This window comes from Cenococcum geophilum (genome assembly GCF_001692895.1).
Source record: "Cenococcum geophilum 1.58 unplaced genomic scaffold K441scaffold_21, whole genome shotgun sequence".
Classification (NCBI taxonomy): Eukaryota; Fungi; Ascomycota; class Dothideomycetes; order Gloniales; family Gloniaceae; genus Cenococcum; species Cenococcum geophilum.
The window spans coordinates 1,806,658-1,832,536 of record NW_027137579.1 but is presented as its reverse complement, the minus strand read 5'-3'; the positions used below and the strand labels follow the sequence as shown (position 1 = coordinate 1,832,536).

Sequence of the window (25,879 nt, the reverse complement as noted above, 5' to 3'; positions counted from 1 at the left end):
AAAGTAGTTCATAGAGGACTTCTATAAGGGACTAACCTAAGGATATAATAGAGCTATGAGCTTAGTATTAAGACTCTAGGAGGAGTACATTATTAATAGAATCTAGAGGATAGCTAGAAAGGTTATAAAGGAATATCTAGATTACTAAAGGAATAAATTAATAAGGTATAAGCTATATAGAGGGCTATAACCTATTAAAATACCAAAGAGACTATAGGAGGTTATATTATAGGACTTTATTATTAAGTTGCTAAAATTAAAAGATCCTATTACCAGACAAGATTATAACGTAATCTTAGTAATAGTAGATAAGCTTATAAAGTAGGGATACTTTATAGCATGCACAGAAGAAATTTTAGCGGAAGATGTCGCTAGAATCTATGTTAAAGAAGTGTTTATAAGACATAGAGTACTAAGTAAGATTATATCAGATAGAGATCTAAGATTTATAGTAGCATTCTGGGAAGTGTTCTTAGCGGAGTAAGGAGTTTAAGTAGTAACTTTTACCGTATATTATCTATAGACAGACAGTTAAACGGAAAGGTTAAATTAGACGCTAGAGTAGTACCTAAGGTATTATGTTAATTATGTATAGAACAATTAGGTATTGCTATTACTAGTTATATAGTTTGTATATAATATAACACCTTAAGAAGAAATAGGTATATTACTATTTAAGGCAAATTATAGATATACGCTAAGAATATTATTGTTACTATGGCAAGTAAAGAAAATAAGTAGTATAGCTAAAGAGAGAATAAAGACATTAATAAATCTTTATACAGACCTTATGGAATTAGTAAAGAAAGTATAAGAGAGAATAAAAAAGTACTATAATGCTAAGAGATTTAAGGGACTAGATCTTAAGGAGGGAGATAAAGTATAGCTACTATATAAAAATTTTAAGAGTTAACGACTAAGTAAGAAATTGGACTACGTTAGACTAAGACCTTTTAAAATTATATAAAGGATTTCACTAGTTATATTTAAGATTAACCTACTAGCTAAAATAAAGATCTACCCTATATAGTATATTACGATACTAGAGCTAGTATACGGAGATATTAAGCTACTAATCTATAAAGCAGATATATATAGAGGATAAGAGGAAGATAAATGGCAAGTATTAAAGATTGTTAATTATAAGGATATTAATGACGAAACATAGTATAAGGTTAAGTAAATAGGCTACACTAAGACTACCTAGGAGCTACTAAAGAATTTAAAGAACGCTATAAGAAAGGTATAGGAGTATTAGAAGAGATTAGGTTAGGTAGCATTAATAAAAAAGAATTACTAGAGAATAAGTCACCTAAGGGGGACCTAAGAAGAGTAGTTGCTAAGCTACTTAGATCTATTCCCTTCTCTATTAAAAGAGAATCTGTTTTTTTATTACCTAGTTCCTATAGACCTTATTTTATAAGTTTCTACTCCTTAAAATAAACCTTCTTACAAACCTTCTTAAGACAAAGTAAACGAGTAGATGCCGTAATTTAAGTATTTAGGGCCTTCTATTCCGCATTACGGGAACGTTTTAACTTAGTAAGGGCTTATAATAGTTTACTATCTAGCCGCGTAGTAGTAGATTAAATATAAGACCCTAAGATAAATTAATTAGGGAACTAGATAACTATTAAGAGTAATAGGTTATATATATTTAGTATTAGAAGTAGAGCAAATATTATAGGACAAATAAATATTCGCTTTAGTATACTCTAAGTAAGAGGATAGTTATTACAAAGATAGGTTTGCCAACGCAATATAAACTAACCCCTTTTTTAAATAATAAGAATATAGAGACGGTATAATCTTACTAAGAGATAATATTGCAGTAATAGTGCGAGCACGACGTTGGGCGTGTAAAGAAGAAATTGCTTTAGGTATAATAAGCAATAATATTAACTAAATTAATTAAACGGATATTATACCTCTAGTGAATAACTTAGAGATGTTTTAAATCTTTAAGGATAAAGATAAAGAGGAGGGAGATGGTGTTACGGACGCTTTAAGTACAATGTTATAACTACTTGGAGAAGAGACGGAAGAAGCTAGTTAGTTAATTTAGGCATAGTCTAGAATAGAGCCGATAGAACTATATAATAAGGAATAGTAACTAAGGTTATATAATGTGCTATATATTAAATAAAAGGAACAAGAGGAACTTACATACCTTATATATAAGACGTATATTATGTATAAGAAGGATTTTATAGGAGTATGGTTGTGTATTTAAGGACCCTTAGTCCCTACCTAGATAGTTCCTTCCTTATAGTAATTCTCAGAATATAATTAGAGTTAATCTGTTGGGCAACCACTCCACCAGTTATTATTACGTTGTTGACTTTTGTACTTGCATTTCCTATACACCTAGCCTATTGATGAACCCATCGTAGTTCTTGCTACAAGGTTCCGTTATAGTAGCCACTATATACTAAGTTCTTAATTTAACTATCTATTATCTAACATTCTAATAGCACAGTCGCCTATAGCGCTTACAGCCTCCTACCATAGTAAGTCTGTATACTACCGTCCCTTAAAGATAATAAATAATAGTATAGTCTGGCCGTATATACCAATTACGTTAATCTAGCTTACCTACTCCCTTAAGCCGTTAATCGTCTTAAAGTTGCTTATATTACCGCGTAGTATAACTACTTTAGCGCTATAAGTAAAGCCTATAGTAAAGCCTGTCTTATTTATATTCCAAGTATTAATATCTACAATATTATATTAAGTTTTAACATTAGCGTAGTCTGTAAAGAAACTTATAACTAGGGCGGGATTATTACCAGCTATAGCCCGTTCTTAATTAATTAAACGTATATAGTAAGTACGCAATTCTTTCTACCAATTTAGAAAGTAATATACCTATTATTTGCCTAGTGGGGGGGGTGGCTGAAGGCGAGGGATCCTCTAATACTCGCGTAGGTAGATTATTGTTGCTATTATTTAAACGGTATTAATTTAACATAGAAATCCGCCTTTAGTAAGATATATATAATGTTAAACAATTATACCTTCGCTAGAAGACGAAATACGTTATTAATTATTATAGGCGACTTTATAGGACTGCTGCTTTTGGTTAATCCTCCTACGAAATGTATTTGGGTTAATATTATATGCTTTTACGCAGGCTTCCTTGCTCTTATAGTAGCCCAAATTCCAGGTAGTAATAGCTATATCTATCTTCTTATCCGAATTAGGTTTGCGAGGCTAGTGGGGTATTAGAGCGTTGGTAATAAGTATTTAAATTAAGTAGTAACAATTAGGGGGAAGACAAGATTTAGAAAGTCGAGGCAGCAGAATACTGAATTGGGTGAGTGCTAAGCCTAATACGGCAGGCGGTGTTACGCGACCGTTATAACTCTGACACCCGTCATAACCCTGTCACCTACGTTAATCCCATGCACTCCCAAGCCTTGAAAGGCACGTGGTTACCTGTGGCCACTCTTCCTTCTCAGCCACGCAAGCCTTGCAGGCTGCCAGCCACGCTTCCTGACGTTCTTCTACTCCCTCCACTCCCTCCACTCATTTCTCACCTACCTACATCTATCTGTGCATCTCACCTACCCTCTATACTCTTGCTGTCCACCCGACACAAGCGCTCCAACAGAGAACATAATAGCAATGATACCAGCCCGCTCACTCTAACTAGCCTTCATCGGTGGTCGCCTTCACAACTCCACGGAGCTGCCACGTGCTTGGCCGTGCCGCGATTCGAGTACTGAACATAGCACCACAGGGGTACAATAATAGCCTCAGCGAACTTGTCATGGCTTCACTCCTCCACCGACTCAAGGCACTCACCCAGGATCAGCCTCAATCCCAGCTCTCATCGCCTCGGACCCCAAAAACTATCCATCAACCAATTATGCCCAAGGATCCTAATGCGCCCGATAGTCGCTTTCAGCTCCAGCAGAAGTGTATCTATGAGCGCACTTTGCCAGGGAAGGCTTACATTTCGGCCCATGTTAACCGCCTCCAACATGGCTTCTACCAAAGTAACGCAACGCATGAGCACCAGCTAGATAATGTATATTTTGTCTCTGTCCATTTCGTTTTCCATCCTGCCGATGCAATTTCACACCGCTTCAAATCGGCAACCATCCGTGTTGGTGTCCACAGTGACTTCAATCAGTCCGATGACCCCAAATATAACTGGTACTACCCGCCCTTTGCCAGCCCAAAGTTCCTAAAACATGCGCCTGAACTTATTTACGGCGCCGTCTCCCCAGAAACTTTACAGTGGAACTTCAGCCTGTCAAGCTCCCTAGGAGTAACACAGACGCCCGTATCTGCGAGCCTTAACCCTTCTGGTGGTGTTAAAGCAAGTTACAAAGTTTACACCATGATGAGTATTCAAGGCTCCCTTCGCACATTGCGTAGTCCGCTTAGCCCAGCTTATGATGTGGAGGATGGCTTAGCCGTCTGGACCCTTGAGGAGAATTCTCTACAAAGGTCTGGCCTGCCCCGAGAATTTGATTTCGTTTTGCTAGTGCATAGGCCCGATGATGTGCAGAATATGTACTTGAGCGTAGATGTCGACTCCGTTATCGATGCTTGGTTCGGGCATTATCCCCAGTGGTACATAAATCTACAGTCGCACCAACCACCACTCCACAGACAATTTCTCAATTTCCATACCGAAATTGGGCAGAAATTTCAACCGTCTAAGCCTGGGAAAGGTTTCAATTTCGCAGATCTTCCGAAGCCACTTAATGATTATGTTTCCATGCCCGGGACCATATATCCAACAAACGTAGGTTATGGCTTAATTGTACATGAATATGATTCTGACTATCCCCATAGGACACGGCAAGCCCCGCTGGTTCAAGCTCGAGCCAACATCCAACGGCCATTCAGAATACTCAATCAAATGCTCACAATCAGCAGGTGAATAACTCTAGAGGAAATCGCACCTCGAGCAAGCATAGTCTCGGTCTTGGTAACTCCAGCAACAGGAACAGCTGGGGTCTAGACACTTTGAATGTCCGCGTATTGCTTGAGCACTCCAATTCTCAATCTCCGTCGTCTCGACGTTACTCGGGCTCCCCACGAGGTGGTCAGGAACCATTGCGGCACAGATCAATTCGGCGGTCAAAATCGCGTACTGGCCTAAACGAGTATAGCACGCAGCAAGCAGCACATGACGCGTGATGGTTCCCGTATGGATTAATACAAATCAAAATCCCATGAACAGGGCAAGCTCAGCATACGTTCTGCTTGCTACGTCTACCGCGCAGATCCGCTTCCATTTCTCTTAACTATCTCCTGGAACTAGACACTACGAGCACAATATCTCTCCAGGTATTGGACCTACGCAAATAGCGGTTTCAACTCTTCAACAGATGCAAAATCCACTCAAGACCTGGCCGGCGAGTAAAAATATTCACTCCTGCTGCAAATTCTAATCCCGATCAATTTTTTGCAACTTAGACTTGAAATTGGTCTGAGGCTTAGGTGAGCGCCTACATTCATGAACAGGTCATTATCACCCCCCGTGAAACCGAAAGTGGAGTCGAAGGCTCTAGTTATTATCATTTAAGCCAAATCCAAGGTTTATTATGGTCCCCAATGTCCACCACCGACACCAAATTTTTTCGGTTTCCCGTAGAAATTCTGGCTACAGCAAAGAGCGCCCATACGCTGTGACTAGTTATACTTTCAATCTGCCAGGGACCTCGTGTCGGAAGAAGGCGTCGTAGTTTTCGGGTATATTTTCAAAAAGGTCTTGGGAACGTTTTCGTTAGCGTTATCAGACTCCTCGAGAGAGTCTTTGTACCTTCATGAGTAAACATCCGAGACGGGTCGTATTTTCCCTTCGAGTACCAAGTTCAGGAGGAATGGATAATGCTAGAGAAGCGGCCGACCAGTCATAACACATTAATATTTCAACTTGAAGAGGTTTTCTTGCCTTTTGGGCCATCAGTTGACCACCGCGTACTGTGACTAAATTTTCCATCGTCATCCCGATTGAAAAGTCATTGGTTGTATAAAAGAAATCGCCAATCAATGCCGCATTTCCACATTTCCGAGTCGCTTTGATAACTAGCGAGCGGACAGCGAGCGATTCAATTAATACAGTTAGTTAGCGAAGCTCGCTGAACGCCACACTGCTTGCGAGTGCCTCTGAGAGTGGCTAGGTACGTTATAATTCCCGATTGCGCTGGGTAGGTGGAGCCCCGCAGGTGAAGAGGAGAAAAGGTAAAAGGTGAAGAGGCGGTCACGTGGTAGTGGATGTCGCGGAGTAGCTTCCGCCCAGCATTATGCGCCCTTACGTCATCCTTTTGCGGGGAAGCTATAACACGCCAGAATGGGGGGTAGTGGCAGTTGCACGGGCATATGTACTATACCAGCACCCCTCTTACTTCTTTGTAGTTTCCATCTCCTTCATCTTCATCTTCATCTTCTTCATCTCCTTCATCCTTCACATCATCCTTCCTCCTCTATACCAACCCGCCAATAATGGCTTCCTCATGGTTTCAACGTTCAGCACCGTCCGAGGGACGACATTACTCGGATTTAAAGCCACCCGATGTCGAAGTCCAAGTGGCTAATCGCGAGCCGCACCAATATCACTTCAACTCTACCGCATTGCCTCAAGCTACACGATCTGAACACTCTCACTCTCAGCTGCATGTCCAGTCAGCTTCTCTCTTCGATATTGGCATTTTCAAAGACACCCTTGCTCCCTCTTTGGCATTACATTCCTCATTCGCATTCTTGTCGTGGGCCGTTGGACGACAAATAAACCGCGTCGACGCCAAAGACTGGTTATGGCCCACTGCACAAGTGGTAAATGGATGGTGGTCTGCTGTTGGCCGCCGTGTATTCGAAGGCATGTCACTTTCTCAAGCCTTAAGGCGCTTGTCCTGGCCTGAGCGTTTGATTCTGACCGGTGTAACTGTGTGGGGAGGCCGTCTATTCTATCGCATTGCCTCGCGGTCCGTGAAGCGCGGCGCCGATGATCCAAGATACGAAGAAAGCGGCATCAAGAAAGAAGAGGGCTTCTGGAACAAGGCGTTTTTTACCATATTCCTGCCTGAGGCCGTTTTCCAAAGCATCATCAGTCTGCCTTTCACCGCTCCCTTTAGGCATGAGGGTGCCGTCTTGACAGGATATCATCCATATATACAGATGCTGGCTGTAGGTTTATTCTCTGCCGGCTTTGCGCTCGAGACATTAGCAGACTATCAGCTTGATGTCAGCAAAGAACAGAAGAGCGGCGGTTCGAAGAGAGACGGTGTTTGGAGTATTGTGAGGCATCCAAAGTATGTAGCAACTCCCTACGATGCCCATATCTGTATACATTGTGCGTCTAATTTCCTTTGATATCTAGTTACCTTGGAGACACTCTCGTTCACCTCTCGTTTCCTCTTCTCCTCTTCGGATCCGACATGCTTGCGCCCATCGAGCTGCTGGGGCCATTAGCAAACTACGCTTTCTTACGTTATTTTGGCGGGGACAAAGAGAATGAGACAAACCAAGAGGAGCGGGAGCTCATGGAGTGGCGCAAGGAGAAGAACTCATTCTGGCCACAGATGCGGGAATTTAGGAATAAGTGGACCTGGGTTGTGATCGGATGTGGTGCCTTGGGCGTTGTGATCGAGGAGGGCGTGCGGACATTCCATTGAACTCCGGGCTATTAAATACATCTGAACTTCAAGCTAATGATTAAGGCATTCCAGGCAGACCAGGGATTACTGCGGGCGTTAGAGGTGTTGTCGACCTGAATCGGACTTGCTTACTACCCTCTTACTACTATCTTTGATGCCTACCACCTTATGACTGACCACCCTGCTGCTTACCACCCTACGTCTTACCACCTGTTCCTGTTGCCTGCACCTACATCATGTATATATGGTATATACCGTCCTTGCTTGTCCCTGATAGTGCTAAGATATACACCTGTCGAACGGTAGAACTCACGTGTTGACCGATCTGTGAAAGAAAAGAGATTGCATTAAAAAGAAATTTCCACATAATACGCCAGGAAGCTCCATTAAGTATCCGTTCGCTTTAGCGTCGTTAGCCATTTCTCGTGAGTTGTGTGATCTAGTCCTCGAAGCCACTCAACGGTTTTATTTCTTACCGGATTTGGAAGTCTTTCGTATTCCCCTCCGTTAGTCATTAGCGTCTCCGAAATTGTTACCCAAAGGTCAATATCTTGATCTAGAATGATATAATTATCAAGCCCAATTCTCTTGTCTGTCAGAGCATTTACGGGAATGATGTGTGGGATGCCGGGTTTAGCCTCCGGGATCCCGCCCGCATTTGAGGAAACGACTGGAGTACCACGAAGTTGTGCTTCAGTCACGACAATCCCCCAAGATTCTAGCCAGAGTAATTGTTGAAATAAACGACGGAGGGGAGTCAAAAGTATGGTAGAAAGGTTGATTGATATTTGGTAGATATCGTTTACGCGCTTAACAAATGTTGCGAAACCCCCTCAGACGTGATTTCGATGGTGCATCACGAACGTGGTTAGTCACCCGCTTGCGGGCCGATTGACTCCGCACCAACGGAATCACGTCTGAGCTTGCTGAGGTAATACCACGATCGTAGTTAGTCATTCGCTTGCGGGCCGATTGACTCTGCACCAATAGAATCGCAGCTGAGCTTGCTGAGGTAAGAGCTTGCTGAAGTAAACAACGGCGACACTCTCCAGGTTCTGAAGCTAGAAAAGCCACCTCACTAACCACCTGTATCCCTCTTCTACAGCTATCATATCCCAACCCCATTTCTTAGGCCAGCCTTTATTCTCTGAACTTCTCGGCCGCAACTACAAAATCGGCACAGGCACAGAACGAGAAGCACTTCATTTCATTATATCGCACAAGGTACCATCATGGGTGCGTTGACGAACGTAATCCGAATGTCTATCTCTTCTAGGTAGCCCAGAACGACAGCACATGCTAACAGCAGCCAAGTATCCTACTTATACTAAGCCTCGCTTCTTTCATCCCCCAATATCGTCACATTCTGTCCCGCGGAAACTGCGCCGGAATTGTTCCCAACTATGTCCTCTTTAACCTCATCGCAGCCACGGAGCAGTTTGCACTTGGACTATACTTTATCATTGACAATACCGAGGTGGAGGATAGTATCGTACGGTCCCCGCCAACACTAGGTGACTGGCTCAACCTGGCCCAGTTTACCGTCGTCTGGCTATGCCATTTAGTTCTGTGAGTGCAACCCTTGCTAACTCCTTAGCACCCTTGCGCTGTTGGGGCGCGTATGGACGGCAGTGCAGTTAATTAACCCTTTATTCAAGCTTCGGACTATATCTCTACCACCCACCATCACGCCCCTCCGCCAAAAGAACCATAATCGCCATCTACATCGCTTTTCTCCTTATCTCACTCGCGCCAGTCATCTTCGAATCTACCCTACCGCCCCCCGGCACCGACCCTAACCACGACCGCCGCTGGGTCTCTGCCATCTTCTTCTACACGCACAGCATCCTTGTGAACCCCATCGTCACCGCCATCGCCGTCGCCGCGCTGTTCCCCCAGGCGCGCGAGACGTGGTCTCGCTCAGACCCCGGCGCGCTGAGCGTCCATGCCTTGGCCGCGCAGGCTGTCGTTTTCGCTGTAGTGGCCTTCTGCTGGCCGCTGCGTATGACACTACATGCCTTGGCCGCGCAGGCTGTCGTTTTCGCTGTAGTGGCCTTCTGCTGGCCGCTGCGTATGACACTACATGCCTTGGCCGCGCAGGCTGTCGTTTTCGCTGTAGTGGCCTTCTGCTGGCCGCTGCGTATGACACTACCATTGGGTGTCGGTTTCATCACGTGGTATCAGCTCATCGGTTGGGCAGCCGTGGACAACTTTGTGTTTGCCATTGTCCAGTCGGTGCTATGGTGGATCTCAAGGCGAGCCAGATTAAGTGGGTCTATAGAGGGCGAGGAGACTACACCTCTAATATAACCAGATTTTTATAATAGTTTTTATTATCTTTTTAATATATTTATAACGTAGGTAATAGAGTTATAACGGCAATAGAGCTATAATAGTTTATAGTAATTGATAAGTAATTTCTATGGAAACAAACCAAAAAACGAACAAAGGGAATCTGCTTATATAAGTAGGAAACGCGTGTGGAGGACTCTTCCAGATCCATCCTTAGAGAGAAGCATGTTATAATTGAAACTCGATATATGCGGAATTTTCTTAATTTATAAAGATGTCATCCAGTGCCAAGTAATCCTTACTCAAACACGCAAGCCGAACCAGCAGCCATGAGTCAGGTATTGGATGAACACCAATCGGACCCAAAAGCTCCCAGATTCTATCCTCTTATTTTATGACTCTCTTCTCCAGATATCGCCAATCCATACACAGCCCCCGCGCTCTTTTAGATACTGCGAAATCGCTAATTCCGCTCCGCATCCGTCCCTCGCTTGTAAATCAGAGGATACTCCAGCGCACGATGGCAACTGCAATGGCTAAGCGCCTCGAAGGCAAAACAATTGTCGTGACGGGGGCTTCATCTGGTATTGGACGGAGCACGGCTATGGAATTTGCGCGGACAGCACCCAAGAATCTCAAGCTTATCCTCACAGCGCGACGTATCGACACTCTGAAAGAAATAGCGGCGGAGATAAACAAAGAGGTGGGCGAGGGTGTGAAGGTGTTACCCATAAAACTCGATGTGAGCAAGCCGGAGAAGGTAAAGGCATTCGTGGGGAGGCTGCCAGAGGAGTTTAGGGAGATCGACGTGTTGGTTAATAATGCGTATGGTTTCCTTCTGCCCGACTTCTCATTTACATAACTTCTAACTTTGGAGATCTTGGATAACATTGCTAATAATATATTTGCATACAGTGGCCTTGTGAAAGGCGTAGCACAAGCTCCCTCTATCGCCGAAGAAGACATAAACGTTATGTTCGCGACCAACGTAACCGGCCTCATAAATATGACACAAGCTATCTTACCTATTTTCAAAGCTCGCCCAGATGGCGGCAAAGGTGACATTATCAACATTGGTAGTATAGCAGGGCGAGAACCGTATCATGGGGGAAGCATCTACTGCGCGACAAAGGCTGCTGTACGGAGCTTCACCGACGCGCTGAGGAGGGAGCTCATCGCAACGCGGATTAGGATTATTGAGGTCGATCCGGGACAAGTGGAAACTGAGTTCTCGGTGGTGCGATTTTACGGGGATAAGAAAAAGGCAGACGCTATATATGCGTAAGAGATGCCTGAGGTTGCATCATCGAGGTCGCCAGCTAATTTTCGTAGGGGCTGTGAACCTCTTACACCAGACGATATCGCCGAAGTCATAGTGTTCGCTGCTGGTAGGAGGGAAAATGTAGTCATTGCTGATACATTAATCTTCCCAAACCACCAAGTAAGTCATCATCTACTTTCTTAGGGCCCCTGGACTCGGGCTAATATATGGAAAGGCTGCGGCGACTGTCATGCATAAGAAGTCGGTGTAAAGGCAATTATGCTGGCAAAGAGTAGGCTAGCATAGGTGGTGAGATGTATAAAAAGTCATCATAACGAGCGTTGTATAGAAATTCGATCCGGGATGACAATGAGTTATTTGAGAGGAATCTGTCGAGGCATCACATAGACGATACATGGATAGACAGTCTAGCCTTCGTAGGCAATTTAAAATATATTTTACAGCACCATGTACAGGTATATCTATGTGCTATCTATTTTCTGCATTTCCTCTTCAGCTCCTCTTCTTCCTCTTCCCTTAATCGCTGGTCAATCTTGGCACCTTTGCGTGGCTCGTTACCGTGCAATTGTACCCGTATGAACCAATCAGCGCCCTCCCAAGTACAGCTGTGCTGAGGGACCGGTGGCCTAAGCCGACATACCGGTAATGTAGCATCCTCATGAAATCGTTGTCTCAAGACTCTTTGGATTTGGTTCATGTTCAAACCGCAGAACCCGTTAGTCCTATACGACTATGCTCAGGGCAGCACGGGGAAAATTACCCTTTCCTGACGCACGAGCTTGTTGGAGATAGGTCGTTGATCCTTTGAAATGATACTGTTAGTAAACAGTACCGCTGCCGGTGTCGCGTGATTACACAACGTTCTTGAATCGTTAGCAGGATGGCTGTTAGGCCTGGCGTCCTTGTATCGTTCCGCTGTGTTGATCTCCTCATTCCTGTATTTCCCCTAGAGGGATAAAAATATCAGAAACATAATGCATAGAATTAAAGGTGCTTGGGTCTCACCTAGTCGCCATCCTCATAGATGGACCGTTGACCGACGCTTGGTTCCGCTTATGGTGGAAATTTGGGATGACTGTTTAAGTTCGAATAGGAGATAAAACGAGCTAGATTTAGAGCTCAAAAGTTGGGTAATTGAGAGGTATTGCGTGGTGTCGAGAAATCGGTGCTGGGAATTTATGGAGCTCCACAGAACCTATGATGTTGTGATGAGTGCACGCCTAAACTTGCTCACCCAGCAAACACCGAGCGCGAATTCCCCCGAGACTTTTTAGCAGCATCTCGGCCTACTCATTGTTTCATTTCTTCTTTAACATAAAATCTAGGAGGGTATCTGGAGCAAAGTGTGAAGGGAAATGTCTATCCTTCTATAACTTTCCAAAACCAAAACGCCTTCTAGCATAACCACCACAGCAACCAGTCACCTAACAGCAACAGCATGCATGACCCAAATTAAAGAGTAAAGAAATACACAGAGAGTAATTTTGACGGAGGGAGTTGAGTCCTCACTCCATCTCAATAGTGCCAGGAGGCTTGCTAGTGACTGTATGGTTGTTAGTATACGGCCAGGGTTTGGGAATTTAGACAAAGACTCACCGTCGTATACAACGCGGCAAACTCCACCAACCTCATTGACGATCCTCCGGCTCACTTTCTTCAGGAACTGCCCGTCAAATGGATACCAGTCTGCCGTCATGAAATCGCTGGTTTCCACTGCTCTCAGCGCAATGACTTGATCGTGCACCCTCTTATCTCCCATGACGCCAACAGCTTTGACCGGAAGCAGAGCTGCGAATGCCTGACTAATTTTACGGTAGAGCCCAGCAGCCTTGATCTCCTCAATAAAGATGTGATCCGCTTCGCGTGCGATGCGGACTTGTTCAGGGGTAACTTCGCCCAAGATTCGGATGGCGATTCCAGGTCCTAATTACGCTATGAGTTGACTTGGAGTAAGAAGTTTTAGAGAAAGACAAACCAGGGAATGGGTGACGCCAGACCAACTCCTCTGGAATCCCCAGATTCGTGCCGAGCTCGCGGACTTCGTCTTTGAAGAGCTCACGGAGGGGCTCGATGAGTTTGAGGTGCATACCGGCGAGAAGGCCGCCAACATTGTGGTGGGTTTTGATCGTAGCGCTCGGGCCTTTGAAAGATATACTCTCAATCACATCTGGGTAGAGAGTGCCTTGTAATAACCATTCAATCTCGCCAGCCTTCGATGATCCAGCTGCTTCTGCGGCGATCTTCTTTGCCTCCTCTTGAAAGACTTCAATGAAGGTGTTCCCGATAACCTTACGCTTTTTCTCTGGGTCGTCCTTGACTCCTTTGAGCAGGCCCAAGAATCGTTCGCTAGCATCCACGACTGTGAGGTTGATGCCCAAGTGCTTAGTCAGGGTTTCTTTGACTTGCTGCGCTTCGTTAAGACGTAGAACTCCATTATCGACCAAGACGGCATGGAAGCGATCGCCAATAGCTTCTTGCATCAATTTCGCGGCGACTGTAGAATCGACACCTCCACTGACAGCGCCAATGACTTGACCCTTTTCTCCGACCAGAGCTCGGATCCTAGCAATCTCTTGATCGACGAACTTGCCCATAGTCCAGTCCTGTCTTGCCTTGCAAATATCCACGGCAAAGTTCCTGAGCAACTGTGTCCCACGAGGAGTATGAGTGACTTCCGGATGGAATTGAATGCCGTAATACGGCTTGTCTTCATGTGCCATGCCCGCAAATGGAGCATTTGAAGTTGTTGCGATCGTGACAAAAGATGGAGGCAGATTCGACAGTTTATCTCCGTGTGACATCCATACTTCCATATCGTCCTCAAGTCCGTTGAAAAGAGCGTCTACATGGATATCCTTGCCTGAATTTCTCTCAACCTTTAGAAACGCATGTCCATATTCCCGTTTCTCTCCTGCCAGCACGTTCTTTCCGAAATGCCATGCAATTTCTTGCAAGCCGTAGCAAATCCCTAGGATTGGAACATCAAGATCGAAAACGGCGGGGNCGACATGGGGTGCATCGTCCCAGTAAACGGAGTACGGTCCCCCGGATAGAATAATCCCTTTTGGCTTCCAGGTGAGCTCGGAAAGCTTTTGGGTGCAGGGAAGCATCTCAGAGTAGACATTGAGCTCACGCAGACGTCGAGTGATGAGATGCGAATATTGGGAGCCGAAATCAAGGACGAGAATGGTGTCGAATGTCTTGTGAGGCTCGATCGTTAGTTCCCCGTTAGCAGCCATGTCGAGGATGTCTAGACTGGACTGGGGGCAGTATAAAAAGGGAATATGATGCGAGGAGGGGATGCTCACGATGCTCGGCTTTGACTCTTCGATTTTTTTTTTGGTGGAGCGAGGGGTATGCATAGGGCTGAAGATTAGAGTAGTGGACCGTGCGCTTATCCACCAGATTTTCATGCCGAAGCCATTGCAGGAGCCCAGGACTGATCCGTTCTAACTTACATCTTCCAACATGGTGAAACGGAAGCAGAACAGAGATTCGGAGACGTTAGAAGATGCGCCTCCGCGTAAGGACAAAAATGGGGAGGATGATAGCAGTGATGAGGTTGGTATTCTCTCCCACAGATGACGGATCGACTTTTGCTAATTCGAAGCATCTTGTAGGATATGGACATGCTCGATGTTGAATTCGAATGGTTTGATCCGCAGCCGAATGTCGACTTTCACGGCTTGAAGACTCTACTACGGCAGCTCCTTGATATCGATGCGCAGTTGTTTGACCTCTCTGCTCTCGCCGACTTGATACTGTCACAACCGCTGCTCGGCTCAACTGTAAAGGTTGATGGGAACGAATCAGACCCATATGCCTTTCTGACAGTCCTAAACTTGCATACACATCGTGTAAGTATGGCCAATGCTGGATAGGAGAACACTAGCTGAATTACAAAATCTAGGAGAAACAAGTTATCAAAGATCTCACACAATACCTTCTCGAGAAATCCTCCACCAATTCGTCTCTCTCCCAGCTTTCGACTTTCCTTTCTCCCTCATCAGACGCACAAGTTGGTCTCATTCTCACAGAACGCTTCATAAACATGCCACCCGAAATTGTGCCGCCTATGTACAAAATGCTGCTCGAAGAAATTTCCTGGGCGCTTGAGGAAAAGGAACCCTATCAGTTTTCTCATTACCTTATTCTTTCCAAAACGTATACTGAGGTTGAGTCAAAGTTAGATCAGGAGGAAAGCCGACCTCAGAAAAAGAAGAAGAAAGATGCACAAACGGAGACATTCTTTTTCCACCCTGAGGATGAAGTGTTACATAAGCGTGCGTTGGGGAATACAACTTTTGACTACACTAAACAGGGTGATAATGGAGCTTCAGACTCCAAACGGGCCTTCCAGGAGTTGGGGGTGCGGCCTCAGGGGCATATGATTCTGATAGAAGGCGGAAGCTTTGAGGGAGCTGTCAAGGCAATAGGCGAGTATCTAGCCTCCCAATCATAACGAAGTTGAATGTCTTCCCCTGATATGCGAGGGAATGAGATTCGAAAAATAAGTCGGAATATGTAGAAAGCATCGGGATCAACGCTCATATGACGTTTCGTGGGCAAGATATTAAAAGGGGGCAATATCGGCGTGGACTTGAGTCTAAGCGAGATAAAAACTTCTGTGGCCAACAGATTGGTCTCAATCGCTGGGATTTATCACCTACTATTCACACGCTTTAAGTGGTTATATTTCTATGCAAGCTAACCAGGGATGCATATCCCTTCCGACGGTGGAATTCGTCCTACGGTTATCGATAAGAGCTAGTCAATAGAATCAGTAGGAAAGGCTCCGTGACCATACGCGTACTTTTAATTCTAGTGTTCGCGCACGGTCCAACTCTCGTAGGACACCACCGTTGGAAGGGATAACTATTCTATTACTTATATAAGTTATAATTACTATATAATCTAACTAATTATAATCATAATCAGTCTTTTAACTATAATTACGTGTTTACAATTAATATAATTATAAATAGTAAAAATAGGTAGGAATAGAATATACCAATAAAGCTCTAGTGTTTAAAAAGCTAGCTTTGATATATTGTTAAGGCGGGAGGCCTCGCGACGGGAGATATAGCCGTTAAAGCTATTAACCTTAAGGAATCTATTAATAAAATGATGAGTGGCGACACGGGTAGGAATACGGTAAGTAATAAGGAAGCAAATAAGGCAGTAGTGGATAAGAGAATTAAGTAGTAAGTATAACTCGTAGAGCTAAGATCAATCTAATCCTAATCAGGAAACTGGTGTGTAATTAGTGTAATTAACGTAATCAATTAAAACCAGGTACGGTGATTTTATAATAATCAAAACCAATGGGCTGAATACGATTACGTTGATTATGTGCATCCCTGAGCTATCTAATTTCAAATCGCTTGAGAACTCACCCATTTTCATTTCTGCGCAGACATAAATGAGGCGTCTCGCTTTCTCCTTCCTCATGCACCTTCTTCCAGCTTGCCAAAGAGGACGTGTTTTGAATAGGCTGATCAACACATGCAAGAGCCCCACAATTGTATTCGATGTTCTCCAATTCTTGTTAAAATAGCGCCGTGGGATTGACTTTTCGTTGAATAAGTGGACCTGTGATCTTCCCAGGACGGTATGTAGTTACATCCAATAACGTTCTACCTGCTAACTCCAATTGAAGGGCGACGAAGTTACTCCTGCTGAATCTGCTCCAAAGCCGAGCCTCGAGCGTAGAGTGAACAGCGAGCCCAAAGTTGCCCCCGAAGCAGCTGTTTGCTTTAGCAGCCCTCCTGTCAACGAAAGATCAATAAATCTCCCGCGCTTTCCTGAACTTGCGGCTGAACTGGAACTGTGCGTACTCGCAATGGCCGTGGTCTCCCATAAGCCAATTGTGGATTTCAAGCCGGCCCGGAATGGAATCGGTCTGAGTATTCCGCGCGTCAACAAGTTTATGTACGAGAATGGTAATTTCGCGTTCCTCCCAAAGAACGTCTCCCACAGAACGTCTCCCACTTCACTAATGCACAGGTATTCATGGATCGAGTGATTAAAGGTATGCGGCTTCTCTTGGAATATCCTCGTCTCTAAACTTACTGCTCCGAACGAAGAAGTGAGCTTACTCATGTAACAACTAGGCATGACGCTATTTCCTAATCCTAAACAGCCTGTTGCAAAGCTAATTTACCATATATCCATAGGCTTTGCTTTAGCGACTGAAGATATAAATTACAAAACATTCTCTCAGTTCCAATTACCGTGGTACATCGTCGACCTACAAAAATCATACCACGTTCTCCCTTTGTTCTAACCAAATTACACTTTAGCAAATACGTTTGCATTGGCTGGTATCTAGCGGCTCTTTTGTGTGCCCCGGCGTTTTGACTCATCAATTCACGGTTTCCTGCCACCGTATGGGGTTATAGACATGAAAACCAAATTCCCTTGGATAACCGATATTTACGCCACATGCCAAGGATGGAACAGTGGGGAGAGGATGGATTATATCTCGAGTCTTAGGCTGCCTTTCCGTTCCGTAACGTTGCGTTTGGCGGGAGCCGACATTCTCGACCTTGGTGCTTCCCATTCTACAAATCGTTCCGATGGATGGCAACGGTATTTCGCTCGTAATACTTGGAATGCAGTGGATATGATGCCGGAGCTGCAGAAAGTAACGCTTGTTGGATTGCCAACTGACGCACTACGACGAAAGTACCGAGACGCAATGCTCAGTGAATCTTTACGTGCTAATACGAAGCCCGAGGACAAGACTGATAGGAAGGAAGAGAAGTAGAAATTGGAGAGTATAGATGAGGGTCGAAAGCTCTTGGGAGGCAAAGTTGATATCAAAGACGGCGGTGTTCAGACTAACGAATGAGCCCACGAGAGTCCTGACGACAGGTGAGGTAACTCCTAGAGAACAGAATGAGTTGAGGTGAAGACATGCGAGTGGACTACTGTGGAACAAGTGTCGAGAAGCTGGAAAATGTAAATTTAGCACTTCTCGAACAAATCACCCGGACTCTATACTACCAGTAGCTAGCAATCAATCAATGGGCCACAACGCTACAAGCACAGTTCGACAAACTTATTCCGTTGCCTCTAACGCTCCTATCAACACAGCCCAATGCTTCCTCCAATTACTATGAAATTTCTACTTTACAGGCGGACAGTTTTAACCAATGACGACCTTGTCCTCTTCTGGGAAGTCATACTCTGGCACCTCCAAATTCAGTGGCGCCGGTCCTTTTCTTACGCGGCCCGAGATATCGTAGTGGGAACCGTGGCAGGGACAGAACCAGCCGCCGAAGTCTCCGGCTTCGCCGATTGGGACGCATCCGAGGTGAGTGCAGACACCTGAATCAATGCTTGATGAGCTCAAGCTCATATTGTTTGATATTGACTCTAAGGGAACTGAGGGGTGAGCATACCAAGCATAATCAACCACTCGGGCTTCTTTACACGGTCAGAGTCTGGCTGAGGATCTCGTAGTGATTCCCACTTGGTGTCCCCGGCCTCTTTAATCTCATCGGCAGTACGATGGCGGATGAAAACCGGCTTGCCTCGCCACTTGACGATGACCTGGACTAGCTGTGAGCTTTCTACTCCAGGCCGGAAATTTGATGAAATTGTAGGTTCCTTACGTTCTTGCCCTCGGGAATGGCAGCAAGGTCAATTTCGACCTTAGCTTGAGCGAGCACGTCGGCGGATGCGGACATATTGACGAGGAAATCTGCAAAACTCGTCAATCAGCAATTGTGCCCAAACTAACACACGGTATCTCCAATGCTACCATGCCCTCAATTGCCCTTCCCTACCCTCAATCCGCGCAATTGACTTCATATTCAACCGATACATCGCTTGAACCATCCCATAGAGAGTGAAACCCACCTTGCACAGTTGCCTTTGCCCCCAACGCACTCAACGCGCCCATGGTGCCCACCATGAAGTATTGAAACACCTTCGGCCCGCTCTCATCCCCAGGCTTGTTCCTGTACTTCGCGAAACTGGGGATCCGTGTCGTCTTCTCCGAGCTGCCCACGCCCTTGAAAGGACTATCGAAGGATGATGAAATCGAGACCTCGGAGATGGAGCGGGAGTGGCTGCTCAGCGCGGTGCAGGCGCGCACGGCGGGCAATTGGTGTGTTGTCCATGTGCGCGCGAGTGCACGGGTTGTGGTTGCAAGTGCTGGCATCGCGGATGCGTGAGAGTGGAGAGGCGGTGGAAAGATTGAAGCTTTGGTGGAGGTGATGTGAGGTTTCTTGTGGGAGAAAACGGGAATGCTGAGGTTAGGTTAGGTGCGACGTGATTGGCCGGGACGTCGGATCACCGCTGATTGACGATTTCCGCTGTTAGGCAGCACGGCCAGCTTGCTCTCCGCCAATCTGAAAGCGGCTTAGAAAGATATGGCTACAGCTACTCATGAACACTCCAGTTCCAGTGATAACGAAATTGAACAAGAGCTTTCAACCAAGGAACCACCTACTCCAGCAACAGACTCCTCGCATCCTAAAACTCTCATTCTCTCCCACCACGTCGGTGATATCTTCTCTGCTCCGCCGTCAACACTACTCATTCATGCGTGCAATACACAAGGAAGCTGGGGCGCTGGGATAGCTCTAGAATTTAAGAAGCGCTATCCACGGGCCTATGCCACGTACCGCACCTATTGCCTCACCGAACATTCTCCAACGACAGACCCGGTCCACACGGGTACGGCCCTTCTCATTCCGCCATGCGAGACTTCCCCAGATGCACCAGAACACTGGATTGGGTGTCTGTTTACCAGTGCCAGATACGGCAAGGGAAAAGACCGCCCAGAGCAGATCTTGGCAAACACGGGGCCCGCTATGATGGAGCTGTTGGGGAAGGTGAGAGATGTAAAAGGTGAGCGGGTGGCGGGTGTGCGGATGTGCAAAATTAATTCTGCGCGGTTTGGTGTTTCATGGGAAAGAACACTCGAAGTTTTAGAGGGTCTAGAAGTTAAAGAAGGCTGGAAAAGTGCTGTGGAGGTCTGGTCAATTGGTTAAGCCGGTTTTGGAGGTCGGCCATTATTCTACTTTCCTCCAATATCTCTCTTGGGCACTGCGAGTTGCTGTGAGGTTCATCCTGGTGTTCGGACTTGGATCTGTAATTCATATTTAATATACCCCGGCCAGAGTAAAGATGCTGGATATGATTTAGACATGATAACTTGCAATTCTCGGGTTTAAATTTGGTGACTTCTGGGTAGATTCGTCAATGTCTAGGAATACATTAGTTCCCAATAGAGAATGTGTAACATGATTAAGCAGGAGGAATGTTATGGTCACAGCCAAACCATTATTGATTTACAATAAACAGGCGCTTAGGTACGCCAATGTTTCAAAGATAATTTTCCATACACAATTAATGATCTGTTTGGTACACCATAAACTCTTAACACGTAAAAGTAACATTCGTAAGTCCCCATTCTGTGGCTCATGATACCCCAGAGCTCGTGGGATTGTCCCGTACTCCAGCGCCATTAGCGGCTGAGGCATAAGATTGAGCATAACCTTGTCCCGCATTTCCATTCGTCCTTGGCCCTCGCATCTCCATTTCCAGCCGCATCGCAGCAGGGCCGCCCAACTCTCGACCGCGTCCGGCTTCGTGGGGGTCCACTTCCATCTCTTCATAACCTTCTTCCTCATCATCATCGGCTTCGGGTTTGGTATGACTATTACGCTCTGAAGAATGTTCGCCATTCCCGTTTGTTACGCTTGTATTCGAAGGACCTGCTAGTGTAGTTTGGCCGTTAGCTAGAGTTGAAGTGGATGAGGACGTAGCCGCTTTGGCGGCCTTCTGCTCTTTGTATTTCTTATAGGGCATTGTTTTGGGGACGACGTCGGATAGAAATTCGAGGTTATCGATACGAGCAACTGCATTAGCTGTTCATCCCTCAAAGATCAGCATATTATCCGTTCCAGTGGAAATTTATTGAAAGGAAGTAATATGGGAGAAAGGCTGATGACATACCAACGTCCCGGTACTGTATATTCCGCCGCGGTTTCCGTTCCGTCTTGACAACTGTGTGGGTTTGTTCGGCAAAGTACTGAATGAACATTTCTGTTGCAAGGGCGATAACGAAGGCAGCGTTATTGGAGCAGGCACCGACGTCCTCGTCGGCATTGATAATCTTCTTGACGCGGGCCACTGACAGGAGCAGAAGCATTAGCAAGCTACCCCAATACGTTCTGTCTGGGCGGTGGCTGTGCGTCATAGGGCAGAACATGACTGTGAGACTTGAAGTGAACATGATGGGTGTCTCTTGGAGCACTTCTCCGTTCTGTAATCCAGGGCATTCTCAGATATTATTGTGGCGATATAGGATGTATACGGGGGCGTATAAAGAGGGTTACTCTCTCCTTGATTTGTTGAGAGCGAGCGAGCGTGAAATTTATGGTTTGCATGGATTTCGAGACTTCCATTTGGGCATATTGGGCAGATAGTGTTCCAAATGAATGAGAATATTGTAGTCACACATGAGATAGAATCAATTACTTACACGGGAGTGATACCGCCCCAACATATTCCTGAGGAGGAGCAATTGGAGTGTTGTTGTAAGGCATAATAAGTTGTGAAACTATTCGTGATGAATGGTATAATCTTCTCTTCAAGTCCAGGCTGCGGGGAAAGAGACAATTTATCGATGAGATTCTGGGCTTGCTCCAGTTATGCGGCGTTGTGGTTCTAGTGCCTTTACGATCTGACGCGCTCTTTGCCGACGGATTTCGAATTGCTCGTATAGTAACGCGTGTGGGGTGGAGGTGTGATGGGACTGTCGGAGGGAGAGTTTTGCGAGACGATACGTGTGGTCTCCCGTACATAAATCTACGGCATACATTACATTCCTCATCCGCGCATACCATTGATGGCGCAGCGAGCTCCAATGAGCTTGAATAGGGATTCAACTAGCCGCTTAATGAAATGAGCAGAGCCCTTTTATATTTTATGTACATGATGCAATGAACCGCCGATCGAGCTTCAACTCCGCGTCTCGCCAACCGACGCGCACTGGATCCTACACTCCATCTATACGATCGCTCACTCGACGAGTCCCCACTCTCTCTAGCGCAGAACAAGGGAATGATGAGGCAACGACAAGCGCGGACCATGCTATAAATGAGGAGATTGAGGAGATCAAAAGATATGAGGTATGCTGGAGCATTTCGGAACTTGTACTGTTCAAAATACTAACAGGCATCTAGGATTTTACTACGATAGGTACTTAAACCCCATATATAGCTTTTAACCCTAATTCAATCCACATATACTAAGCGTCATTTTAGACTGGGTGCAGGATGCTGCGCGAGAACAACTTCGAAGAAAAGCACGGCGGCAGGAGAAGGCAGGATTCTTCGAACGGGAAGGAGGCATAGGTTGGAGAAGAAAGTTATGGGATTCTTATGATGCTGGACAGGCATGGATAGTTGTCACCATAGTTGGTATATATTGGAACCCATCTGCAACTCGGACGAAAAGAGAGCTGACCACTGCAAGGTTCGGCTATTGGATTAAATGCTGCGTTCCTGAACATTGTGACGGAGTGGCTTTCTGATATCAAGCTTGGACATTGTACTACTGCATTTTATTTGAACGAGAATTTTTGCTGCTGGGGTGCAGAAAACGGTAAGTTATTATATGCTCTTAGCTGGATTCTTCTGACAAGACTAGGGTGTCCTGAATGGAAGCGATGGAGTGGCTTTTGGCTGTGGAATTATATTCTTTATATCCTCTTCGCAGTACGTTCAGAATATTCTTATCCTTATCAGCCAGCTAACATCGACATAGACAATATTCGCATTTACTTCTGCTAGACTGGTCAAATCATTTGCTCCATACGCCGCCGGATCGGGCATCTCGGAGATTAAATGTATTATTGCAGGTTTTGTCATGAAAGGATTCCTTAGTGCGATGACATTACTCATAAAGTCTATCGGTCTACCTCTTGCTATTGCCTCAGGTTTATCAGTAGGCAAAGAAGGCCCCAGTGTTCACTACGCTGTGTGTACTGGAAATGTCATATCTCGATTTTTCGACAAGTACAGGCGCAATGCTGCTAAGACTCGTGAGATTCTTAGCGCTTCTGCGGCGGCTGGTGTAGCCGTGGCTTTTGGTAGTCCGATAGGAGGTGTACTATTTTCTCTTGAGGTATAATGGAGTGCTTCCGAGACCAATGTAACGCTAATCCAGACCTCAGGAAATGTCAAACTATTTTCCACTCAAGACTATGTGGAGGAGCTACTTTTGTGCACTGGTGGCCACTGCCGTTCTTGCTGTAGGTATTTCTTTCTGTTACATATTTGTATGCTGATGAGGTGTTGCAGGCAATGAATCCATTCCGAACGGGGCAGCTCGTCATGTTTCAAGTCAAATACGATCGCTCTTGGCACTTCTTTGAGATCTTGTTCTATCTCATCATTGGGGTGTTCGGAGGACTTTACGGTGCATTCGTCATTAAGTGGAACCTCCGAGTACAAGCATTTCGCAAAAAATACCTCAAAAGCTATCCAATATTGGAAGCTACCTTGTTGGCAGTCATCACGGCCATCATTTGTTATCCAAATATGTTCCTGCGCATCGATATGACGGAAAGCATGGAGATTTTGTTTCTGGAATGCGAAGGCGGGCATGATTATGACGAACTTTGCGAGTAAATATTTTGGTTATCACCTTCCGGCGTAAACACCCTACTAATTCAAAGTAGTCGTAAGAACCGGTGGCGAATGATCTTTTCACTCGCGATTGCTACGATTATTCGAACTTTGCTAGTAATAATATCGTACGGTTGCAAAGTCCCAGCCGGCATCTTCGTACCATCTATGGCCATTGGAGCTTCGTTTGGCAGAATGGTTGGCATCTTTGTGCAGCATCTGCATGAGTCATTCCCAAGCTCGGCCTTCTTCGCTGCTTGTCAACCTGATGTTCCATGCATTACTCCGGGGACGTATGCTTTCCTCGGAGCTGCAGCAGCTCTAAGTGGAATCATGCACATAACGGTATCTGTCGTGGTTATCATGTTTGAACTGACTGGAGCTCTCACATATATCCTTCCAACTATGGTAAGTTTATCTTTACACGAAGAAAGTTCCATTTCTAATCACCTCCTAGATCGTGGTGGGTGTGACCAAAGCTGTAAGCGAACGCTTTGGCAAAGGTGGCATTGCGGACCGCGCAATCTGGTTTAACGGCTTTCCCTTCCTGGATAACAAAGAAGAACATACCTTTGGTGTTCCAGTCTCGCAAGTCATGACATCTAACGTCGTGATACTCCCCGCCACAGGACTCGAACTACGCAACGTTGAGCGTATCATGGCAGAAAACAAATACCAAGGCTATCCTATTGTCGAGGACGTAGGCTCAAAAATCCTCTTAGGCTATATTGGCCGTACAGAGTTGCGGTACGCGGTAGATAAAGCGAAAAGGGAGCAGTTAGCCCCCGCGCACGCGAAATGCTACTTTACGCCATCTCCGTCTAGGCCTCCGACGACTCCTTCGTCATCGATGCCTGCTGTAACCTTCGATACGATAGCGGCGACGTCAGCGCAAATGCGTCTTGATCTCTCCCGCTTCATTGATTCCACCCCTCTCTCCGTACACCCACGCCTACCTCTCGAGACTGTCATGGAGTTATTCAAGAAGATGGGCCCACGCGTCATACTTATTGAGTACCGAGGTCGTCTAACAGGGTTAGTGACCGTGAAAGACTGTCTTAAATACCAATTCAAGGTCGAAGCACAGGAGAATCCAAGAGATGAACATGCATTAGACGAAGGGCAAGAGAGGGTATGGAGCGTTATGAAACGGGTTGCATTTTGGTTTGATGGTAGGCTGAATGATATAAGAACTAAGTTAAGAATAGATAGACATCAGGGAATTGAGCTGGTAAGCCCTACTAGTCAGGGCAGCTCTTTGGAAAGAAGTCGATATAGTTCTGATGACGGGACATCGGTGGAACTGGAGAATAGGGCCGAGCGTGAAAGTGCAGGGGGCTAGGCTAGGCGTTCAGAATTGGACCGATGGCTTTGTATTAGTAACACAACGACGGCAAGCTTAAGGCTTATCGCCATTCTAATGGATCACAACAATTAACCTTCTGTCCTGTCAGAGGGTCTATTTGAACTGCGTTGTCTATCAATGAATTCTTAATTGCAGAGGAATGGTAGGCTCGGCATGTGTCTGACTCTGCTCTAATAGGACTCTTTCATATCTGTTCGGATTTTCTTTCGCCTGCCAGTAAGCTAGTGCTATCCCATGATTCGTTCAAAACGGCATGCATACACGAGGGGCTATTCATTTGCTCTTTGTTACGCGATGTAGGTTTTGGGTACTTCAAAACTAGATATTCTGAGAAAACTGCCCAGGTTCTCCAACTTACGGAGGCAACTCTCGGATGCATAACGAGTATATTAAATTGAATGTACGTTTCATCTGTTCATGCAACACATCTTTTTATTGAAGAATATCCAATATTACTGTACTCAGCCTGTTCAAAGATATCTTATCCCACAAACGCCGATCCTCCTAATTCAAATTCATAGCAATGAGCGCTCGCATAGCCAAACCTCCTAACTAGATATCTTTCCATCTGCAAATGCATCATCTCCCCAAGCGTTATTCCAATGCATAACGTCTTTCGCAAGCAACTTGTGCACTGGGCCAAGCACTTCGTTTAGGCCCTGATCCTTCGCGT

At 45.5% G+C, this 25,879-nt stretch overlaps 11 protein-coding genes across 11 annotated transcripts; 8 read left to right on the top strand and 3 right to left on the bottom strand.

Annotated features, from left to right (window-relative positions):
• Positions 1–3,512: 3,512 nt before the first annotated feature.
• K441DRAFT_659969 (uncharacterized protein) lies at positions 3,513–5,308 on the top strand. Its single transcript, XM_067648623.1, has 2 exons — positions 3,513–4,759; positions 4,810–5,308. Exons 1-2 carry the CDS (start codon positions 3,773–3,775, stop codon positions 5,155–5,157), a joined length of 1,335 nt encoding a protein of 444 aa, XP_067504094.1. The 5' UTR covers positions 3,513–3,772; the 3' UTR covers positions 5,158–5,308.
• Positions 5,309–6,338: 1,030 nt separating this feature from the next.
• On the top strand, positions 6,339–7,920 carry K441DRAFT_705589 (uncharacterized protein). Its single transcript, XM_067653607.1, has 2 exons — positions 6,339–7,271; positions 7,340–7,920. The coding sequence occupies exons 1-2, from the start codon at positions 6,466–6,468 to the stop codon at positions 7,632–7,634; spliced, it is 1,101 nt and encodes a 366-aa protein (XP_067504093.1). The 5' UTR covers positions 6,339–6,465; the 3' UTR covers positions 7,635–7,920.
• A 1,011-nt stretch (positions 7,921–8,931) lies between these two features.
• On the top strand, positions 8,932–9,926 carry K441DRAFT_560828 (uncharacterized protein; the record flags this gene model as incomplete). Its single annotated transcript, XM_067643507.1, has 3 exons — positions 8,932–9,185; positions 9,275–9,581; positions 9,717–9,926. Coding segments are annotated over 3 exons (771 nt in total), but the record flags the coding sequence as incomplete, so codon positions are not given.
• Positions 9,927–10,247: 321 nt separating this feature from the next.
• Positions 10,248–11,639, top strand: K441DRAFT_659963 (NADP-dependent L-serine/L-allo-threonine dehydrogenase-like protein ydfG). The gene is made up of 4 exons (XM_067648622.1): positions 10,248–10,733; positions 10,824–11,189; positions 11,241–11,349; positions 11,405–11,639. The coding sequence occupies exons 1-4, from the start codon at positions 10,303–10,305 to the stop codon at positions 11,438–11,440; spliced, it is 942 nt and encodes a 313-aa protein (XP_067504091.1). The 5' UTR covers positions 10,248–10,302; the 3' UTR covers positions 11,441–11,639.
• An 808-nt stretch (positions 11,640–12,447) lies between these two features.
• On the bottom strand, positions 12,448–14,499 carry K441DRAFT_659962 (GMP synthase subunit B). Its single transcript, XM_067648621.1, has 3 exons — positions 13,166–14,499; positions 12,787–13,113; positions 12,448–12,733 (listed from the first exon to the last, which is right to left on the bottom strand). Exons 1-3 carry the CDS (start codon positions 14,427–14,429, stop codon positions 12,696–12,698), a joined length of 1,629 nt encoding a protein of 542 aa, XP_067504090.1. The 5' UTR covers positions 14,430–14,499; the 3' UTR covers positions 12,448–12,695.
• Positions 14,500–14,808: 309 nt separating this feature from the next.
• K441DRAFT_659961 (uncharacterized protein) lies at positions 14,809–16,061 on the top strand. The gene is made up of 2 exons (XM_067648620.1): positions 14,809–15,047; positions 15,101–16,061. The coding sequence occupies exons 1-2, from the start codon at positions 14,814–14,816 to the stop codon at positions 15,650–15,652; spliced, it is 786 nt and encodes a 261-aa protein (XP_067504089.1). The 5' UTR covers positions 14,809–14,813; the 3' UTR covers positions 15,653–16,061.
• Positions 16,062–16,314: 253 nt separating this feature from the next.
• Positions 16,315–17,189, top strand: K441DRAFT_696424 (uncharacterized protein; the record flags this gene model as incomplete). Its single annotated transcript, XM_067652884.1, has 4 exons — positions 16,315–16,344; positions 16,748–16,801; positions 16,850–17,132; positions 17,170–17,189. The coding sequence occupies 4 exons, from the start codon at positions 16,315–16,317 to the stop codon at positions 17,187–17,189; spliced, it is 387 nt and encodes a 128-aa protein (XP_067504088.1).
• Positions 17,190–17,964: 775 nt separating this feature from the next.
• Positions 17,965–19,360, bottom strand: K441DRAFT_611133 (ubiquinol-cytochrome c r; the record flags this gene model as incomplete). The annotated part of the gene is made up of 4 exons (XM_067645561.1): positions 17,965–18,522; positions 18,597–18,747; positions 18,810–18,898; positions 19,057–19,360. 4 exons carry the CDS (start codon positions 19,358–19,360, stop codon positions 18,341–18,343), a joined length of 726 nt encoding a protein of 241 aa, XP_067504087.1. The 3' UTR covers positions 17,965–18,340.
• Positions 19,361–19,643: 283 nt separating this feature from the next.
• Positions 19,644–20,186, top strand: K441DRAFT_485142 (uncharacterized protein; the record flags this gene model as incomplete). The annotated part of the gene is made up of 1 exon (XM_067641925.1): positions 19,644–20,186. A coding segment is annotated over one exon (543 nt), but the record flags the coding sequence as incomplete, so codon positions are not given.
• A 796-nt stretch (positions 20,187–20,982) lies between these two features.
• K441DRAFT_486617 (histone-fold-containing protein) lies at positions 20,983–21,755 on the bottom strand (the record flags this gene model as incomplete). The annotated part of the gene is made up of 3 exons (XM_067641942.1): positions 20,983–21,074; positions 21,163–21,339; positions 21,692–21,755. Coding segments are annotated over 3 exons (333 nt in total), but the record flags the coding sequence as incomplete, so codon positions are not given.
• Positions 21,756–22,061: 306 nt separating this feature from the next.
• On the top strand, positions 22,062–25,286 carry K441DRAFT_659956 (chloride channel protein 3). Its single transcript, XM_067648619.1, has 10 exons — positions 22,062–22,340; positions 22,395–22,410; positions 22,476–22,631; positions 22,687–22,815; positions 22,861–22,928; positions 22,978–23,337; positions 23,387–23,464; positions 23,514–23,839; positions 23,894–24,248; positions 24,298–25,286. Exons 1-10 carry the CDS (start codon positions 22,152–22,154, stop codon positions 25,180–25,182), a joined length of 2,562 nt encoding a protein of 853 aa, XP_067504084.1. The 5' UTR covers positions 22,062–22,151; the 3' UTR covers positions 25,183–25,286.
• The last annotated feature ends 593 nt before the right edge of the window (positions 25,287–25,879 follow it).

Coding starts and splice junctions, on each gene's coding strand:
- K441DRAFT_659969 (XM_067648623.1), top strand. CDS start 3,773: ATGGCTTCACTCCTCCACCGACTCAAGGCACTCACCCAGGATCAGCCT. Junction 4,760..4,809: donor GGACCATATATCCAACAAAC/GTAGGTTATGGC, acceptor CTATCCCCATAG/GACACGGCAAGCCCCGCTGG.
- K441DRAFT_705589 (XM_067653607.1), top strand. CDS start 6,466: ATGGCTTCCTCATGGTTTCAACGTTCAGCACCGTCCGAGGGACGACAT. Junction 7,272..7,339: donor AGTATTGTGAGGCATCCAAA/GTATGTAGCAAC, acceptor TTTGATATCTAG/TTACCTTGGAGACACTCTCG.
- K441DRAFT_659963 (XM_067648622.1), top strand. CDS start 10,303: ATGACTCTCTTCTCCAGATATCGCCAATCCATACACAGCCCCCGCGCT. Junction 10,734..10,823: donor GACGTGTTGGTTAATAATGC/GTATGGTTTCCT, acceptor ATTTGCATACAG/TGGCCTTGTGAAAGGCGTAG. Junction 11,350..11,404: donor TAATCTTCCCAAACCACCAA/GTAAGTCATCAT, acceptor ATATATGGAAAG/GCTGCGGCGACTGTCATGCA.
- K441DRAFT_659961 (XM_067648620.1), top strand. CDS start 14,814: ATGGACATGCTCGATGTTGAATTCGAATGGTTTGATCCGCAGCCGAAT. Junction 15,048..15,100: donor TAAACTTGCATACACATCGT/GTAAGTATGGCC, acceptor TACAAAATCTAG/GAGAAACAAGTTATCAAAGA.
- K441DRAFT_659956 (XM_067648619.1), top strand. CDS start 22,152: ATGAACCGCCGATCGAGCTTCAACTCCGCGTCTCGCCAACCGACGCGC. Junction 22,929..22,977: donor TTCTTTATATCCTCTTCGCA/GTACGTTCAGAA, acceptor ACATCGACATAG/ACAATATTCGCATTTACTTC. Junction 24,249..24,297: donor CATATATCCTTCCAACTATG/GTAAGTTTATCT, acceptor ATCACCTCCTAG/ATCGTGGTGGGTGTGACCAA.